The 17582-nt window shown below is 40.5% G+C and overlaps 1 protein-coding gene across 2 annotated transcripts; it reads right to left on the bottom strand.

Annotated features, from left to right (window-relative positions):
- Nucleotides 1-1091: 1091 nt before the first annotated feature.
- nr2f5 (nuclear receptor subfamily 2, group F, member 5) lies at nucleotides 1092-16698 on the bottom strand. 2 transcript variants are annotated; one of them, XM_064351267.1, is made up of 4 exons: nucleotides 16608-16698; nucleotides 5634-5914; nucleotides 4887-5133; nucleotides 1092-2699 (listed from the first exon to the last, which is right to left on the bottom strand). In XM_064351267.1, exons 2-4 carry the CDS (start codon nucleotides 5895-5897, stop codon nucleotides 2383-2385), a joined length of 828 nt encoding a protein of 275 aa, XP_064207337.1. In that variant the 5' UTR covers nucleotides 5898-5914; nucleotides 16608-16698; the 3' UTR covers nucleotides 1092-2382. The 2 variants fall into 2 exon arrangements, with proteins under 2 accessions (XP_064207337.1, XP_064207328.1); XM_064351258.1 differs by having other exon boundaries at nucleotides 15451-16685.
- Between the last annotated feature and the right edge of the window lie 884 nt (nucleotides 16699-17582).

Genomic DNA, 17582 nt, shown 5'->3' with positions numbered 1-17582 from the left:
TACTGTAGCAGAGACTCCAATGAACACTGCGGTTCACAGTCTCTTTACTCCTGCCCTCCTGCATACATTTCACAACCTGAATCATATCGTCCTTTTTAAATCTCATAGACCTGTGCATTGCTTTCTGCGGTAGCCTTTAACATAACAGAGATTGTGTCAGAGTCAAACAACAGCAGTGGATCATTCAAATGCATGTAACTGAACCTTTGTCTTCCAGGAGAAGCGTTCAATTATTTTCTGGCGGTAGGACCTGGGTGGGTCATTGCCAATTACTGTGAGCTTCACATGATTTATCAGTTTGTTGATTGTATTTGTCATTTTAGCCTATGGTCTAGCCAAGATTAGAAAGATTTTGCCATAGATAAGATTAATTTAAGTGTCTATCCTCATAATAAAGTCCATAATCTTTTATGTTAAGCTACATATAAGTAATTGGTGCAAATGTGATGCACCCTGGATTTTAATATATATAATATAATGACTTTAAATACATGTAGCATATGATTAGTGTATTTGCCCTGTATTGCAAAACACAATCATTGAATTCAAGTACATTATCAATATAATGCACATTCAATTTCAGTATTATCACAAACACACACACACACACACACACACACGAGCACACACACATGCGCACACAGGCATGCTCGCACAAATGCACACACACACACGCACACACGCATGCTCGCACGCATGGACACACACACACACATAAGGCACATGTGCTTTATATTCAAGGAGACTGCAGGATTGGAGTAGTAAGGTCACAGTGTTGAGTCAGGAGTGACAGCTCTGGAATGAGGGTGTAAGTCACTCGCGCACTTGACACGCAACTCAAGGAAACAAGGCCACAAGGTTACAGGGTATTGCATATCAAACATTTCCACACAGAACACCTGCCCTTTGGAACACTTCTGTGACTCTGGGGTTTGTTTGCCAATGAAGGTTATACACATGTTATGTTACCACACTCTGTAAAGAATGTTCGAAAATAAAGCTGCAGTAGCTGTTGGGTCGGTGGCTATAATGAAAGGTGTTTTTATGAGAGATAGTGGAATCAGTTTGGCTAAATTATTACAAGCAGGGGCGACATTTTTAACTGCAAATTTTATTTTTAACCAATGGATCCAGGCCGCCTTCCCAACAAAAACAAAAAAATAGAGAAACAAAACAAACTCTCATAGAAATTATTTTACCTACAAACAATTCCAAGACAGACAGATCCTTGTGTCCACTGTCCTGATGGCTTACAAATTCCTGCTTTTCTGTACTTCTGATGCTGTGGTGCAATGTCACAGCATTAGACAAGAGTTTGACCATTCAAGCTGCTTTGTATTGTTTATCTTATTGAGGATAACACAAAAATAGTGTCTACACTACAATAGGTGCTCACTACCTATGAGTTGCCTGTAAATTTTTGCTGAGTTTTAGAGATTACAATGATATTGTACAAGCAAATTCACTGATATGGTTGCAGCAGAGTGTAGGTATATGCCAAGATTTTTGAGAGTTTGTGGAGTGAAGGATAGTTTGTTATTCATTTCTGTCCATCCTGTCCCTGCACTGTTCTGACCTTTTGGTTCCTAGTCCCAAGTATTACCTTTTTTTACCACATCCCACATGGTCTGAAGCCTTAATATATCTGAGTAGTCATCAAATGAGTGGCACAAGCCTCTTTCCTGGAGACAAAATAAAATGTCTGTATTGATGTGTCTCTTACCACAGAAGTCCAAATAAATCTTCCAAATAAATCCTACAGAATGCCTCTGCTTTGGCAATGTAAGCTCACTAGATCATGGCTGGTACATCTGACCAACTCCCTGCCAACCCGAACAGTTCTGCTGAAGTTCTCTATTCACTTTGCCTGGACACTTACAGAGTTCTGGAGTTCCTTTTATGCTGGTGGTGAACCTTAAATGCCTTCACACCGAAGTTATATGATTGTCCTGGCATATTTGGCATTGGCTTGGAGGTTTGTTGTGTCTTTATATTCTTAATTCTTAAAACTTTCAGATGCTGGCTTCAGAGAGATAAAGATTAGGCTTTTTCAGTCAAGTATGTCCGTTGCCAAATCAAGTCTTTATCGATCTGGAGATATTGCTGAGTAACCTGCCATCAGTAACAGGTTCCTGAAATGTTAAAATACTTTCCTCTAACTTGATGGAGGCATATTGGCACATGTCCCTTCGCTGTGTCAGTCTCCTTTGAATCCAACTGTACTTAAATTCATGTGACGGATTTCATGAGTCTGACCCATTGACCACATCAGAGCATTTGGTCAGGGGCATTGTTAAAAACAAGTGGGTGCCGATGTGGGATGGGCTTTGTGGGCGGAGTCTGTTGGGTGGCCACGGTCCCCAGGTGAGCGTGGGGGCGTGGTCAGGGCCCGTTCTCGTTGTAGTGGAGGGCAAGCGGCCGCTCCCTTTGGACGGGCATGTAGGGCCAGTTGTAGCTGGAGCCGGAGAGCAGCATGTCACGCAGCAGGGTCTCGATGGGCGTCTTCCCCACCAGCCGAACGAAGAAGAGCTGCTCGATGACGGGCGAGGAGACGATGCGCAGGGAGGGCAGCCGGAGGAGGAGGCGCCCGAAGCGGTTGGGCTGGCCGGGGTACTGGTTGCGCACGTACTCTTCCAGGGCACACTGGGACTTTTCCTGGATGCTCTCCACGTGGGCCACATCTGACAGGCCCATGGCATCTGAGGAGAAGGGGAACACAGAGAGAATGCTCAGGAAAACCTGCAGGGCTTTTGTGATCTCTAACTAAGGTACACATTTCTCCAACAGTTAGTAAAAAATAATATGAATGGAGACATTTTATCTGACAAGCAGGTAAACAATTCAAGGTCAAAAAAGAGCAGACTTTTAAAAAATGGGATTCATTTATGTTTGATGACATTCTGTAAGTGTCTTAATTGAATTAGAAATACAGTACAAAGGAAACATCAGCTGGCACCCAAAGCTAATGTGATCCAATAGAACTGTGACCAGTCACCAGTAGTGACAAGTTGCCATGCTGATCTTGTGCAGTTGAGCACCAGTATGTTTAACATCCCCACAGAGAGAAGAGATACCAATTGAAAGAAACTGTCTTGATCTGTAGTGTTGGATAGCTCCCTGAATTCAGCCCCCACACACAATATTACATCACCACTCCATATTTAGAGTAATATCTCCTCTACAAGGCCCTCAGTGGAATATGTCAGAATTTTTCATCATCTTGATTCTTGTCCAAATGAAATCAGCATAGTAGAGATTTTATTTTTTCAGAAAGCTGCCTTAAAGGATACACACGGCTTATCTCAAAAAATGTGCAATTAATTTTTAGAAAATACTGTCTTTATGGTGTTTGGAACGGGTTGCAATGTCTATTTTAATCCCTGGAAGAATGTTTCATTGGTTGTACCAAGCAGAAATGAATTATCAATTGATTGTATGTCAACCATAGTTTCAGCAGCTTTTATTTTCTAATAGGACAGTTTGTTAGTGGTCTTTCTAATGTAGGCCATACTGTAGTATTAACCCTATTTTATTATTTTGGAACTTGTAAAATGGGTGCGTTACAGTTTTTGAAACATTTCTCAAAAACAGTGTCTCACAGGCGAAGAACCAATCATGCTACAGCTTTGATGAAGTTCTTGGTTACTGGCCCTGTAATATACCTACCCGTTCCATTCAACACAAGAGAGTTTGCTTCATACTTCCACAGTGACTGAGAGCTATTACTGTGGAAATTGGCTTTGTGTGACATTTCCATCGTCAAATGCAGATCAAAATTTGGCTACATTTGCATGGCAAAAGAAGGATAAAACAGATGTGCCTTAATCTTTCCCTCAATACATTCTGTCTTTGTTTCCCCCTGCCATACATACGCTTAGTAAACACTACATGACCACAAGGCTTTTAGGTGAGTTCTGGAATCTCAGACGCACCCCTTTTGGGAACAGTATGAAGCAGTAGGAATTTTGGGCAGACTATAGAGGCATTGCTTTGCCTGTCCCAGATAACCCCCATCTGCAGGTCCCGACAGGGGGGCGGGGCTGCCTGAGACAGGCGGGTAGATTGGATAAATTCTGCCCCCGGCTACAGGGGTTATGTAGGTCAGGGCCAGGCGGTGGAGAATCCCTCTCGCTGTTCCTCAGCATGCATTATTCAGCTAGGGTGGCAGGGGTGGGGGCCGTCTGGTTGGTTTCAATAATGGATGGGACCACAGAGAAGCAAGTGATGAAAAAATGTGTAGAGAAGGGTTCAGACATCCATTTGGAAGTAGTGTGGATGTGAGAAAGGTCCAGGAAAGTGTTTCTGACAGGCTGAGGTGGGAGACGAGGAAGAGGGTGAGTTCTTGAAAATAAAGACAAGTGTGCGAGAGATCTCTGATCCCAGATTTTCTTTTATTATACATGTGGACCAAAGACAGGACTGCTCTTCGCTTTTGGAATGATCAGCCACCAGCCCTTACAGCAGGTGACTTTGTGATGAAGCTCCACAATCCCCTTGGTACTGCTCCTATTTAAATACACATGTATATAAAGGCAGCCTCATGTGTAATGACTATAATTATTTTTTGGAAGCATTTAAGGTGATCCCTATGAAAGGAATATACTAAGCAAAATATAATAAGAATAATAAGAATAAGAAGAAGAAGAAGAATATGGATTACCATATGAATAATAAGTTATGGTTTTGTGTTTTTTTACGGCTTGTTCCAGATATTATCTGTGTGTATATATAATGTTTATTAGGGTCGGCATGGTAAGGGAGCCCTTTTGTTTGTTCCATGCCACCCCTCAAATTCAGCACAGTGAGTGGACAGTGGGTGAAAGCTTTGATTGACAGCTTCAGCTGAAAGGACCCTAGGGTAACCCCAATGGAGCGCTAACACTAACCGGAGGTGAAGAGCACGATGGACTTGAGGCAGGAGTACTCGGCCGTGTCCACCTGCAGGGCCTTCAGCTTCTCCACCTGCTCCTGGAAGACGCGGATGTGGTCCATGAAGGCCACCACTCGCTCGGCGGACATGGGCGAGGCGTGCAGGCCGGCGGCGGCCAGCAGGGGAGCCACGTGCAGGGGCATGGAGCACTGGGCGGCATTCAGAACAAACAGCTCGCTCCACGACATGCGCAACAGCGCCACCTAGGGACAGGGCATTGGACAGTTTGTCAGAATGTGCCCATGCCGGGATCTAAAGTGTGGGCCTAACAGACCCAGTTGGCCACATACAGAAATACAAAGCCTGACGCAGATGCTCTCTCATAAGCAATTGGATTGAACCAATTAATGGAAGAAGGACAAATGCACTATATTTGCTGAGCTTGTGCATATGGTCTGCTTAGTCAGAGTAACATTGACATTAAGTATTCCATAGCTTTAATTATAAGATCTATTGGCAGCAAAATACAAAATAGGCAATCAGGATTTGACTTGTCTTTTACATTATTCTATATGCAAAATTGGTGGTTAGCTGAAGTAGAGCTACAGGAAACACAGACTGAAGTAACCAAATCCACAGGCATTTCTAATATCACTGGCTAAGTGGCTAAGTCATATGCATCTTGATAATGAGTGACAGCACGGGGACAGCTGGATCAGACAGTATTGAACATTCATGGTCGACTCATTCCGGCAGATCTAACCTGGTCCATGAGCTGCAGATCGGGGAAGAAGGGGATGTTCTTGGCCCACTCCACGGCGCTGAAGAGCAGGCGGGCGGCCAGCTCACAGATGTTCTCGATGCCCATCAGGTTGTTGGACTGCATGCACTGGGCTCCATAGCGAGAAGTCGGGTATGGCTCTGCCCGCAGTAGCAGGGAGATGAAGCCCGACAGGTAGGGCTGCCCGTTGTAGACCTCGCTGCCATTGGTCAGGTACTGTCCCGGGCTGGACTGGGAGTTGGACATGCGTCCACGCTGCACAGCTGAAAAAGAGGACAGAGAGTCAGTAAAGTAAATTCATATGTGGCAATGGCCAGTTGTGTTAGGTTACTCTTGGCAAGTGCCAAAGAAGTTGTTCTGCTTTCTAATCATAGTTTGACAGACAATAAATTTAATTGATTCCGATGATAGCTATTGCACATTTATAATTATTTTTGCAATGCACAAACAAGATAAAGTCAGATATATGCAATCCAATGATTTCTGAACCCTTAGATACTTTATGGGTTAGGGAAAAACCTGGAACATACAAGCCATAAACATGGCATATCATTGAATAATCATGACAGTGGGTGGAATTCAAACCTTCACCATGATGTGTTGGATGCAACTTTTAACACCAAGTCAAGTGACCAGTGGCTCTTGGTGCGTTCCTGCTCTACCTGTGAAGCTGTAGCTACTCATGAATAATGAATAATCAATGACTAATGACCAATGACCCATACAGCATGGTTTTTCACGCCTCGTCTTTACAAAGGTCTAAGAACCACAAGCGAGTGCGGCACAGAGGCCAGTCTCTATGCCTCCAAACACCTGTTTAGCCATCCTGAAAATATTTCTGACAGCTTTACCAGTCTTATCATCCCCAGTAAACAGAAGATTCTTCATGCTTAATTAGTTTTACAAGATCTGATAACAGATTGTTCCATCTCATTCATAAATTCATTTATCATGTTTATGTCTGTGCATCCTGTAAGCACTTCCCTAAGCTTTTGACTGAATTATTTACAAATTTAAGCAATTGAATAACCAATAACTGCAATATTCAATTCTTGCAGTTTCTTCTGGAGTTCGACAGACTGATTATTTAAATGTAAAGTGTATTTCATTGTTGATATTCTGCAGGGCTAATCAAATCTAATGAAGCAAAGTGGTGCCAATTATTCTGCATAAGCTTTATTTAAAATATCTGGCCTATATTTCCAATGTACTAACTAATGATTTTGTTCTTGAAGTAGTGTATTTAAGCATGATATCAGAATATGTTGCCTATTTCACTCACTACATAAGATCCTGTAGGCAATTAAGCAAATTATAAATGTTTAAGACAGAGATAAGGCTTGCATAGATTCAAAGACAAATACTTTGAACCACAATGAATATAACATTGAAGGGAAAACACTTCAGAGACTTCTTTAAATAACCATAATCATCATAAAGAATATTTACAAGAATGAGTGCATGACATCCACTTTACTGATGATGTTCCTCAGTAAATTTAATAAAGTAGCTCATATCAGATTAATTATGGCATCCAATGGATTAAAAAGCATTTTAGCTTTTCACAATTGCAAGCACCTTGAATGCTGAAACATTCTGGACAGCTACCTTAGACCTCAGGCACTCAGTAAATTCAATGAGTGCTTTATTAGAGTGTGAATGAAGGGCAATAATTACTTTATCTCAATGTGATGAAATAATCATAAACTTTTAGTTTAAAATGTTTTTAAACAGGGAGAAAGGACCTTCAGTTTAGATTTTTTTAAATTCATTTTTAAGTTCTGCAGTATTAACTCCAGAATTTTATCTTTTAAATTTTATCTCCAGATTAACACCAGAATCTTATCTATTAAATCCAAACTATTAGCTATTTTGTCTTAAAATGGCATATGGACCACATTAAAGTCCCTGGCTATTTTGTGAGTTTCACTCTTGGACAAGGCTGCATATTACTGTGTATCATCACTTGCTGCCTATGTGACGTTTTCTGAACATATTTAAATGTACCACCATATTGTCCAAGAACAATGACACATCTGCTATAGATCGGAGGAAGTGAAAGAGTAGAGGAGAAAGGGACAGAGACATGCAGAGTGAGGGGGAGGGAAGACGATGAGGATGATGGAGACAAACAGTGAATGAGGGAGTGGGACAAGACAAGGAATGTGTGAAAATGGAAACTGAATAAACAAGATAAAAACTGGATAAAATGATAAACTTGGATGGGTTCAATGATCTGCCTGCTTTCCTCAATCGACAGCAGCAAGTCCCAAACACAGGGCAGATCCTGCCCTCTCTAGTTCTGCAGGAGACATCTGGTTGCAACTGGTTGCACTTGGGGAGCCTGGGCCCAGGAAAGTAAGAACTGAGGGGGTGTGACTTGAAGAGACAGAGCAGAGGGAGAGGACAGGGAAGATTCAAAAATAAGACCATTAACGCCTTCAGCTCACAATACATTTGTCATTTTCAATTTTTGTACACTTCACCACACACACTGTGGCTTGTCCCTGTTTAATAATCTCTATAATGTAAGTTCTCTACAAGTGATATGGTACGATATGAGTACTCTAAGATGTACCGTTCATCAGTGACAGACCATTCCCTCTCTAGTCACAGCAGGGATTATAACAGGTGGAACCTGTCACTGTCTCGTTAAGGCTGACACACTCCAAAGGAGAAGTGACATATTTGTCATGTGAATAACTGTTTTGTTTGGCATACATTTGACACACATAGAAGACTCTCTTGCAAGACTGATAAGAGCCTGATGACGCACCATAATCTGATCCAGGATCAACTCCGACAAAGTAATGAGAACACAAGCTTTGAGACTGATGGGGCCCGCAAGTTAACCATTGCCTAGCAGGCCCAGCTAACACAAGTTTTTTTGAGTGTATTGCATCGTAGACAGTGACTGAGACTCTTCTTCATTTGGGCATTAGAAACAGAAGCCTCGAGGAACCATTGAAAGCTTTCTCCATCCCTTTCTGCAGAATGCTCACAGGCTGGTAAATCCCCAAATGACTCCAGTGACTGTATGGGAGTCATTCCAATAAGGATGTTGTATATTAATTTGCTATTCATGTGCTATTCACACAAGAACTTATTTTGTCTCAGCAAGAAATAAAATAACCCCATACTAACAATATATCTCCATGCATCACATCTCCCTTAATGACAGAATCTCAGAGATGCCAAAGTTTGAGCCTTGGGAGCTAAGTGCATTGTCAGAGTTTTACAAGGACACCGTCTTCAATGTGGGAGAGTGAAGCCCAATGAAAAAAGATGAACAAAGCCACCCCCCTTGCCCGCCCCTCTCCTTCACACGCTACATCTGGACCCCACCGCCTCTCTAATTGATCCAAACTCGTGAAGCATGAAGCTACGGGTAAAACTGTGGCATGAGCCCAGCGTTTTTTCTCTTTTTTTCTGCATTTAACAGCGTGAACTCTCTGCCACTTCCTCCTGGACAAACAAGGAAAAAGGGAGCTTTGCATGAGGTCGCCTGGGCACACTAGCTTAACGTCTCTTTTAATAATCACTGGGTGAATAACAGCTTTGACGATTCAAAGATAAATTAATAACCGAAACTCGGCCTGCAGTGACACTCAATCTGGAGACATGATTCTCAAAGTTAGTTTTTCTGATTCCAACTGTCATTTGTGGCAGAGATCCCCCAAATGAACCAGGATCTCGAAACTAGTACACCAAAGGGTAGTGAAGCCCCCTAGCATTTTTCATCTGGGAACACTTCCAAGATGGCACTAGCACAAAAAGGGGGAGGGGACTGACTACATGGAAAGCAAAGCAATAGCTTTCTAAACTTTGACAGAGACTATCCAAATTCATGTACAGATGTACGCTTCCCCTCTGAAAAGCATCTCACCTTGAATGTTTTAACCTTGTCTGAAAAGGTTTAGGTTAATTCAGTACAGTGTAACAGGTGTATGAAATACTGTAGTTTGGCCAGTGTGAATGCTGTTGACCTAGTTTTATTTAACTAATTAAGCTCTACTGTTGCAGAGAAATGAGCCTTGTATGTTTGTGTAGGGAGTAACATGACTTATTTCTATCTTCAAACAGAACATGCCAGAAAATAACAGAGCAAAGGAATGCAAACAGCTCCTTTTCTGATTGCCTAACAGCAAGTTAGTCAATAAAAGTTCTGCTGTCAGCAGTATGGTAATGTTTCCCTTAACATCATGTTTCACTGTTGCATTTGCTGTTTTCCTCAGTCCGCTCCATTATTAATGTTTGATTTCCACTGACCTACATTTCACACTATGCCGGCCCATGTGAGCCAGGTTTGCAGGAGGAACCGGCCGCCACAGTGCACGTGACCAGAACTAGTGAGCGAGAACGTCTTGCTTCTAAATGTGGGAGACACAGCCGGCTAGCAGCCACACAGCATTAAGAAATAGCCCAACTTCTTATGAGGAGCTCTCTAGGATCCCGCTGGCAAGTCAATTGTATAGCCCATTGTGCGTGTGTGTGTGTGTGTGTGTGTGTAACTTGTTGTGTAACTCATTATCTGTGAGTGTCATTCTGCTGTTGGTAACCATTCCTTTTCCATGAGAAAGAATTAGCATTTAGCATTATTTAATGCTAAAATATATTGATTAAACACTTGCACTGTAAACAATACAAAGGGAAGTCATTAGGGAAAAGATCTCTACAGGCATCATTTTTATGCCAAAGGAAAAGGAATAAAATAAAACTTATGTTATGCTTAGCAGCTGAAGGCCCCACAAGGTGAGAGGGAGGAGACTCTTGTAAAAACAGTATCAATGACATAAAAAAATTTTTTCAAGCTGCATGCATACCTGTAATATCACTACAATATTGCAGCTTACATCGCAGACTAGTAATTTTATTTTAAGTATTTTTACATAATAATATTCATTGAATAAATGTCACTTCATCAGTCATAGCATATCATCAATATAATTTTGTGAAAATGACCTAAAATGAAGTTACCAGTCAGTGATGTAGGTTACAGACTCTAATATCTCAGATACAAATATGGCTTGAAAAACCTGGAGCAACCGAATTCGCTTGGCATGAAGAGCCTTAGTTCACTGAAAATGAGGTGAGTTGAGTGAAAAAAGTTATCTTACATTTTCCCACATTAAACATATTCCACAACCACATTAAATGGTTTTGTAAACATTTTTAAACATGTCTCTGGTCTTTAAGGTATTTCGGTTTTTTGTTTTTTTTGCATCAAAGCAGAGCAGATTTTTGAAAAGATTCACTGATCTCTATAAACTGGACTGTGAATTATTTTCACAAAGTTATTTTCACTACATTAGCTCATACATAAATGAATACATATAATGCATAAATGCATTATAGCCATCAGTGCAAAATCTGTGAGCTTAAAGAGAAATAGACAAGTGGAACAAAACATTCCCATTTTATTAAGCACAAGCAATCATTTCTGCTCTAGGATTAGCAAGATTTGACAATGAGAGGAAAGATTCATAAAATGTTCTCAGCAAATAATCTTGATGTCTAAAGCTATACTTACAGATAACCGAGTATTACAAAAAGAATTAAGACTGACTTCTCTCCTCTGACACTGAACTGCATGTGCGGCAGTTTTGTGACCAGGGAGTGGCGTAAATGGGGAGGAGATGGATAAACACGATGAAAGAGAAACTGACACTTACAAAACAAATGCCAGGGGGGAGTTGACTTCAGCAGGGGTTAAACTGAAGCACGTTTGAGGAATCTTGGTCTTGCCTGCCAAAATGACCTTTTTGCTGCTGTTCCAGTAAACAAATGTATTTTTACTGTATATATTTCAACTACAATCCATATACTGTATAGGTAAAAATATCTCTCTGAGAACGTCAAAGTATGTTGTGCCTGTTTCTTGATACTATATCTCTCCAGTCTTGAATTCAGAACATTAACAATAATGCCATAGAGCTCTGCAACCAACAATAGCCATTTTCTTTTTTTGGGAAACTGCATATTAATATAATTAATTGTTTTCTCTGGCTACTGGGTTTCTGAAACATTTTAAATCCAACAGGAAAAAGAAAGCCAATAAGTCAGTTCCTCCCACTTATAACACGCTGCAGGGGTGTCAGGGAAAGCATGTGTTGTTGGCTAGTATAATGAGAATGTAGATAAAGAACTGGAGCATTAAACCGTAATCCAACAGTAATGCTTACACAAGGATTTTTGGAGTCCTTTGCGATCTTAGACTTGCACAAGTCTCCCAAGTCCAGACAGCTTGGACCAAGAGAATAGAAAAACACCAGAGTAAGAACTGTTTAATGTTCTGTCTTCATTTTCTTTGTTCACAGTATGAGAAACCCAACAAAACACAGTCTTAGTGCTGTCAAATCAGATTAAGTCATTGGAAACCCACTGATTTCTTGTATGTACTTCAACACCAGACTGAAATACTTAAATAGAGTCTTTGCTTGGATGAAAAACTGAACCACTTATTGTTGAGAAATAAAAAAATAAATAGACAACAGATTTCAAGCACAAGAAAATGACACCACTGCCTTTAACATACAATCCTATCTATATTAAGAAACATTTTACTATTCATACAATCACCTGATGGTGAAAAACTACAGAGTAGGATATATGAATACAGGTATTACGAAGTACAAAAATGGATTTCTTTTCAAAACCTTATTTTCAGCATACTATGAGTTGTTGTCAAAGTTAAGTAACTTAATTTAAATGTTGCTGAATGCTGAAGCCAAATGACTGTATCCTGTATTTGGACTAAACTCTATACTCCAGGTGATATTTATCAAACGTTCTTACCAGGTCCTTTGATCATTGTATGGCAAATGGCAAAGAGATCAGACATACCAATAATTTAAAAATAAGCCTCATAAATTCCATCATCCTGTATTTGTCACAGCCTAAATCCAACCAAGCATATTTGCAATTTGCCATTCAATTACTTAATTGTTCTTTAGGAAGTTCTCAAATATATTTTAAAAAATAACAATAGTACGGAGTCACCCTTCTTATCATCCACTTACAGATAACCAAAACAAATGTTAGTCTGCAGGTCATAAAAGCATTGCCTTCGACGCCTGTATCAAACCCACGATATATATATTCACCATATACTGTTTATTTCACTGCAGCCCTAGACTTTTTTTTTTTTTTTGAATGTACAGAAATGATCTCAGGGGTCGCATGTACAGGGGTTCCATGGGCTTCTCCACTACCCTGTAATTTTCTATGCATATTGTCTCGAATGTAGGGCGCATTATAAAAGTGCGACTTATTCTTCAGAAAACATTTTATGGAAGCAATAATTTTGGCGTCGATGCTTAAATGTGCGGTATATTAAACTGAACATAATATATTATTGTGTTATTTACCGGCCTCGTTTTTTTACTACATCGACAATGGTGTTCTTTGTATCTTGAAAAATCCCGATGAGTTGTCGGCGCTAACGTTAAACAATGGTTTATCTTGTGGTTGCTTGGGATACTCTACAAGAAAATTGACTGGACCTAAATCCAGAAGAAGCCGACTAATTGTACTGGAAAGAAACTAACCGAAATTATGGCAACTCATATTCCACGGCGTTTTCTATATATTACTTGTCAGGCGACCCCTTGAATTTTTAAGAAGGGATATGACTTATGCATAAACTCTTTGGCATAGCGAAAGAGGGCTTTGAGTATATTTTCAGCAGCATTAACCAAATGTTCCAGAGTAGCGGCTGCTTTTAAAAGTAACTCCAACAGATATAAACGGTTTTCGAATGAGTATTTCCAACTAATTAGACATATGTGAAATCTTCATGAGTAACAACAAAGTTGTATTTTTCATTCTTGAAAAATAAATGTAGGCCTAGATATAGGCTATATATATATGTTGTTGTTTTTTTTTTTTTTTGTTTTGTTTTTAATTTAGCAAAACCGAACATGGTGCAGCATGAACACATTTTATCAAGTATCATTACAAAGACATTCAATGTGGGCAATAATCAACAAGTGGGTTGTCTTACATTACGTATAGAAATATCGCTATAAAACGAATATGCGTGGTCTACATTAAAAGAAAAAGTGAATACCACGCCGTAGGTATTCTGCCTTGATTGGATAATTAAAATGTTAAAAGGTATTACACTGATGGTATGGATGTGGCATATTTATAGCCTCTAGTTGGCACGAATTTGAACAAATCAAATTGGGAAACAAGATCATGATTGCCTCAGTCAAGGTGAAAAGTTTAAAGCGCAACTGCGAACATCACCAGAAAAAAACAGTAGCCTAACAGACGAATGTTGTATCTAGAAGTGTTTAACTGTTTGACAACCATAGAAGCAACCGTTGGCAAATAGCACCTAAATGTACATAATTATATATCACGGAGAAATTATTCATAGGAAAACCGACAAATAGCCTACTACCATGCTTCCTTTTTTTAAAATCTGCCAAGAGTGACAGTAGCCTAATCTAATTTACATGGTCATGTTCATTTAAATTAAAGGTCAACACTCGTGCTTCGGACGTTTTCCATGGGTTCAGTTAGACATAAATGCATGACTGAATAAATTCACACTGATGTGTTTTATATAGCCTATGTGGTCCTTGGAAATTGGATTTTGTACAGCAGCACACCAGTTATGCATGAAGAGCATAATCAGACTGGGCGCGGACACGTTCATAGCATGTGGGAAGCAGTTACTAAAACTGTGTTTGTACAACTGTCATTTCAGTCGCCCTGAGTCGATAAAGCTCAATATTTTGCGGTGTCCTGTGTGCTTGGTCAAAATTAACCTGCAACATATGCATGCATTCCCAATTGCCTGCAGTGGAGTATAGGCCTACAATATAATTTGTCCAATCATTAGCGCCATCTATGGAAGACATACATTTCCTCATCAGAATAAAACTCATTAAAGATAAGGGCAGAATGAATAAGAGTGGTAATAAAGAAACTATAGATAAACCTGGTCGGCAGTAGTTGAGGGTTTACCTAGCTTTTGTAGCTAGTTAACAAAAAGATGTATGCCTTCAGTAGAACACATCCATGCCAGTATTTTCATTGACAGAACATAGACTGGCTAAAGAACTGACAGAATGTGAAAGTTTAAAACTATTATGTCATTTACAACCGAAAACTGTATTTTATTGTTTAAGCATTAATTAAATGTCATGCTTAAACAATAAATAACAAATAATAATATACAATCGCTAGAAACACCGACAATATCTTCGGTGCCTGTGTGTTAAAACTGACACAAGCGGCCTGATTGAACACGACGTGATTGAGTACTAACAGCCTGATTAAGGCTGAAACATTCTGTTGTGTACACATTGCCACTGTCCCCTTTTACACTAATTGACCCGTTCTTAATCACCCACAACACAGTAAGCTCAGCGCGCTACTTTTGCCGCGATCAAGGGTGTCGAGGGGTGAACAGCATAATTAAAAAAAAAAAACTAAAGGGGTCGTATGAAACACCAGAACTTCACGCTAATTAATTGAACAGATCCGACTGGCTGTGTGTTTGCGATGGAGTTGACACTGTGCCAAGCATGTTTTCTTTATCGGCCTTGGTGAAGAGAAAAATCTGTCATTTACAACCATTCTATGCGAGCATAGCCTATACTAACCGCAATCGACCTTTAGATGAATCAACACGAAACTGCACACATGGAGAAGTTTATCCACCAGTAGCCTGAAAGTGCTGCTCATTTATTTCAGAATTGATTTTAGGCTTCAGATCAAATTATAGATGCGATTTGTTGCAAACCAACTTGACCAGTAGCCTACTGAAACCACAACCCAAACTCACCCTCTCTCCTCATTCCGACTTTTAGGCACTTCTTTAAGCGGCAATACTGGCATTGATTCCGATGGTGCTGGTCGATGGGGCAGTCTCGATTTCCCCTGCAAGTGTAACTCAGGTTCCGACGTACTGAACGCTTGAAAAAACTCTTGCAGCCTTCGCAGGTAAATTGGCCGTAATGTTTGCCGCTTGATTTATCCCCGCACACCATGCAGTCCACGTTGGGTATTTTGTCACCGGAAAGGGCATCATTCCCTGGTGTGGATCCGGAGGGTGTCCCCGGTGTCCCGCCTGGCTCCTGGTTGCAAATCTGGAGCTGGGACCCTGGATCTGCTGAAATGCTCTCCTGCCACTGGTTTACTACCATTGCCATGCTATCCTACAGCACTTTTTGAACAACAGATGCACAGTCTGACTAGAGAGGGAGGAGATGAAAATCCGATGTCTTGCGAAAACCAGGCGCTTCACTTTTCTCCCAGAAGTAAAAGGCTGCGTTGATATCCGTAATATTGTAACCAGCGTCTAGCCTATATTTCTGAAGCTATGGACTTGGACCTCTAACAGTTTACCAACAGAAACCACATGCGCGTTATGTAAGAAAAGACGTTCCCTTCGTATGTTGAAAATTCCATACCATACAAACACTCATACAACAGGTTTGAAAGTCCTCTCAACAATCAGTAATTCAGGAAAGGGAGCCAACTTCAAGTAATACAGTCTTTTGCAGTCGGGAATCAAAGGTAACACGTTCCCACATTCAAACCAGTCCATAGATAGATGCACATGGAGCCTTAAAACAGATATTGCAACGGCAAAACTCGATCAGTTCTCTTAAGTGCCTTGGCCATTTATACAAATTGAGGAGATCGCCAAACAGTTCTTCTTCGTTTATGTTCTTCGCGAAACCCCAAGCACAGTATCCTACTCTTTATTCACCAGAATTTGGCAGGGAATACACCAGGGTTTTCAGGCTCACAATCGTAGGCTATTCCTTGTCCGAACGAAAGCAGATAAAAGCAGGTCAAATTCGCCCAACTACAGAAAATCAAATCGTGAAGCCTTCGCATTCGAAATAACTGCGTAGCAACCTTATGTAAACCACGAAACAACGCTTTGAATGCCTACGCTCGGAAGCATAAAACTTTGAGACTAGCGAACTTTACCCGTTGGCTGTCTGTCCCATCTCTGAGATTCATAGTTCTACAAACTGGTGAAAGTGACACTAAACAGTTCATACCCGTGGTGCGGGCGTGTTCCTTATTAGGGCATGCCTGCCACATAAGGATATGTTCCCTCTTTAAAGTAGGAGGAGTTGCTGGCGTAATGGCAGTCCCAATTGGTCAGGGAAAACCAGAGGGGCTAGGTTTTGTCCAATTGATCTGTCCTCACTGCTCCACCATGCTGCTGATTGACCAAGATTTTCAATACAATTTGCGGGTGCATTCCCAATGTGGAATAGATCCTGAACATCGTCGGTTGTTAATTCGAATCTGTGACTTGCAAGATTTAATCCAAGACGAAAATAAAATGATAAATATCAGACAAGAATTGATAGGTTGAGCTAACACTAGATTTTTAGAAGTTATCGTGGGAAATCTGAAGTGAAATTAGATTAATTATTGGTCAGTTAAATATGAATGGATCGATAGCCTCCTGCTTTAGTGCATCGCTATATTAGGCTACATGCTTTGGACTTGGTTCGTGGTTCACACTCCTTATACAATATGGAAGTAGATTAATTGAGAAATTATTGTCTTTTTAACATCTTACACTAAATACTTCACATTGTCTAGTCTAAGAGATACTGCTTAATCGTCACACTTTCCCTCACTGTGTTTTTAGTAGGTTTAACAGGGCCTCAATGAACTGATCCAAGAGAATAACCCAGTTCTTGCGAGGGGCACAGCGACGCTATCTCTGGATATTAAAAAGTGTATGAGTGAGTATCTCTAACTAGAGCCCAAACCTCAAGTGTTGATTCGATCAGTTGGGTGTTTTTCATAGCTTCACTGATTGTTTTTGCAAGGTGGCAAATGGCCACCGGGCTCATTAAGAGTGATGTTTTGGCTTTAAAATCAACACGTTACAAGGACATCGTTATTTCTACAGTTTTATTTAGATTTGTCACGCCGAAAGCA

The sequence above is a fragment of the Anguilla rostrata genome, chromosome 1 (genome assembly GCF_018555375.3).
Source record: "Anguilla rostrata isolate EN2019 chromosome 1, ASM1855537v3, whole genome shotgun sequence".
NCBI classification, from domain to species: Eukaryota; Metazoa; Chordata; class Actinopteri; order Anguilliformes; family Anguillidae; genus Anguilla; species Anguilla rostrata.
Note: the sequence above shows the minus strand (reverse complement) of the source record. Positions and strands in the feature narration are given on the sequence as shown.

Coding starts and splice junctions, on each gene's coding strand:
- nr2f5 (XM_064351258.1), bottom strand. CDS start 15,817: ATGGCAATGGTAGTAAACCAGTGGCAGGAGAGCATTTCAGCAGATCCA. Junction 5,134..5,633: donor ATCTGCAGCTCATGGACCAG/GTTAGATCTGCC, acceptor CCCTGTCCCTAG/GTGGCGCTGTTGCGCATGTC. Junction 2,700..4,886: donor CATCGTGCTCTTCACCTCCG/GTTAGTGTTAGC, acceptor CCTTCTCCTCAG/ATGCCATGGGCCTGTCAGAT.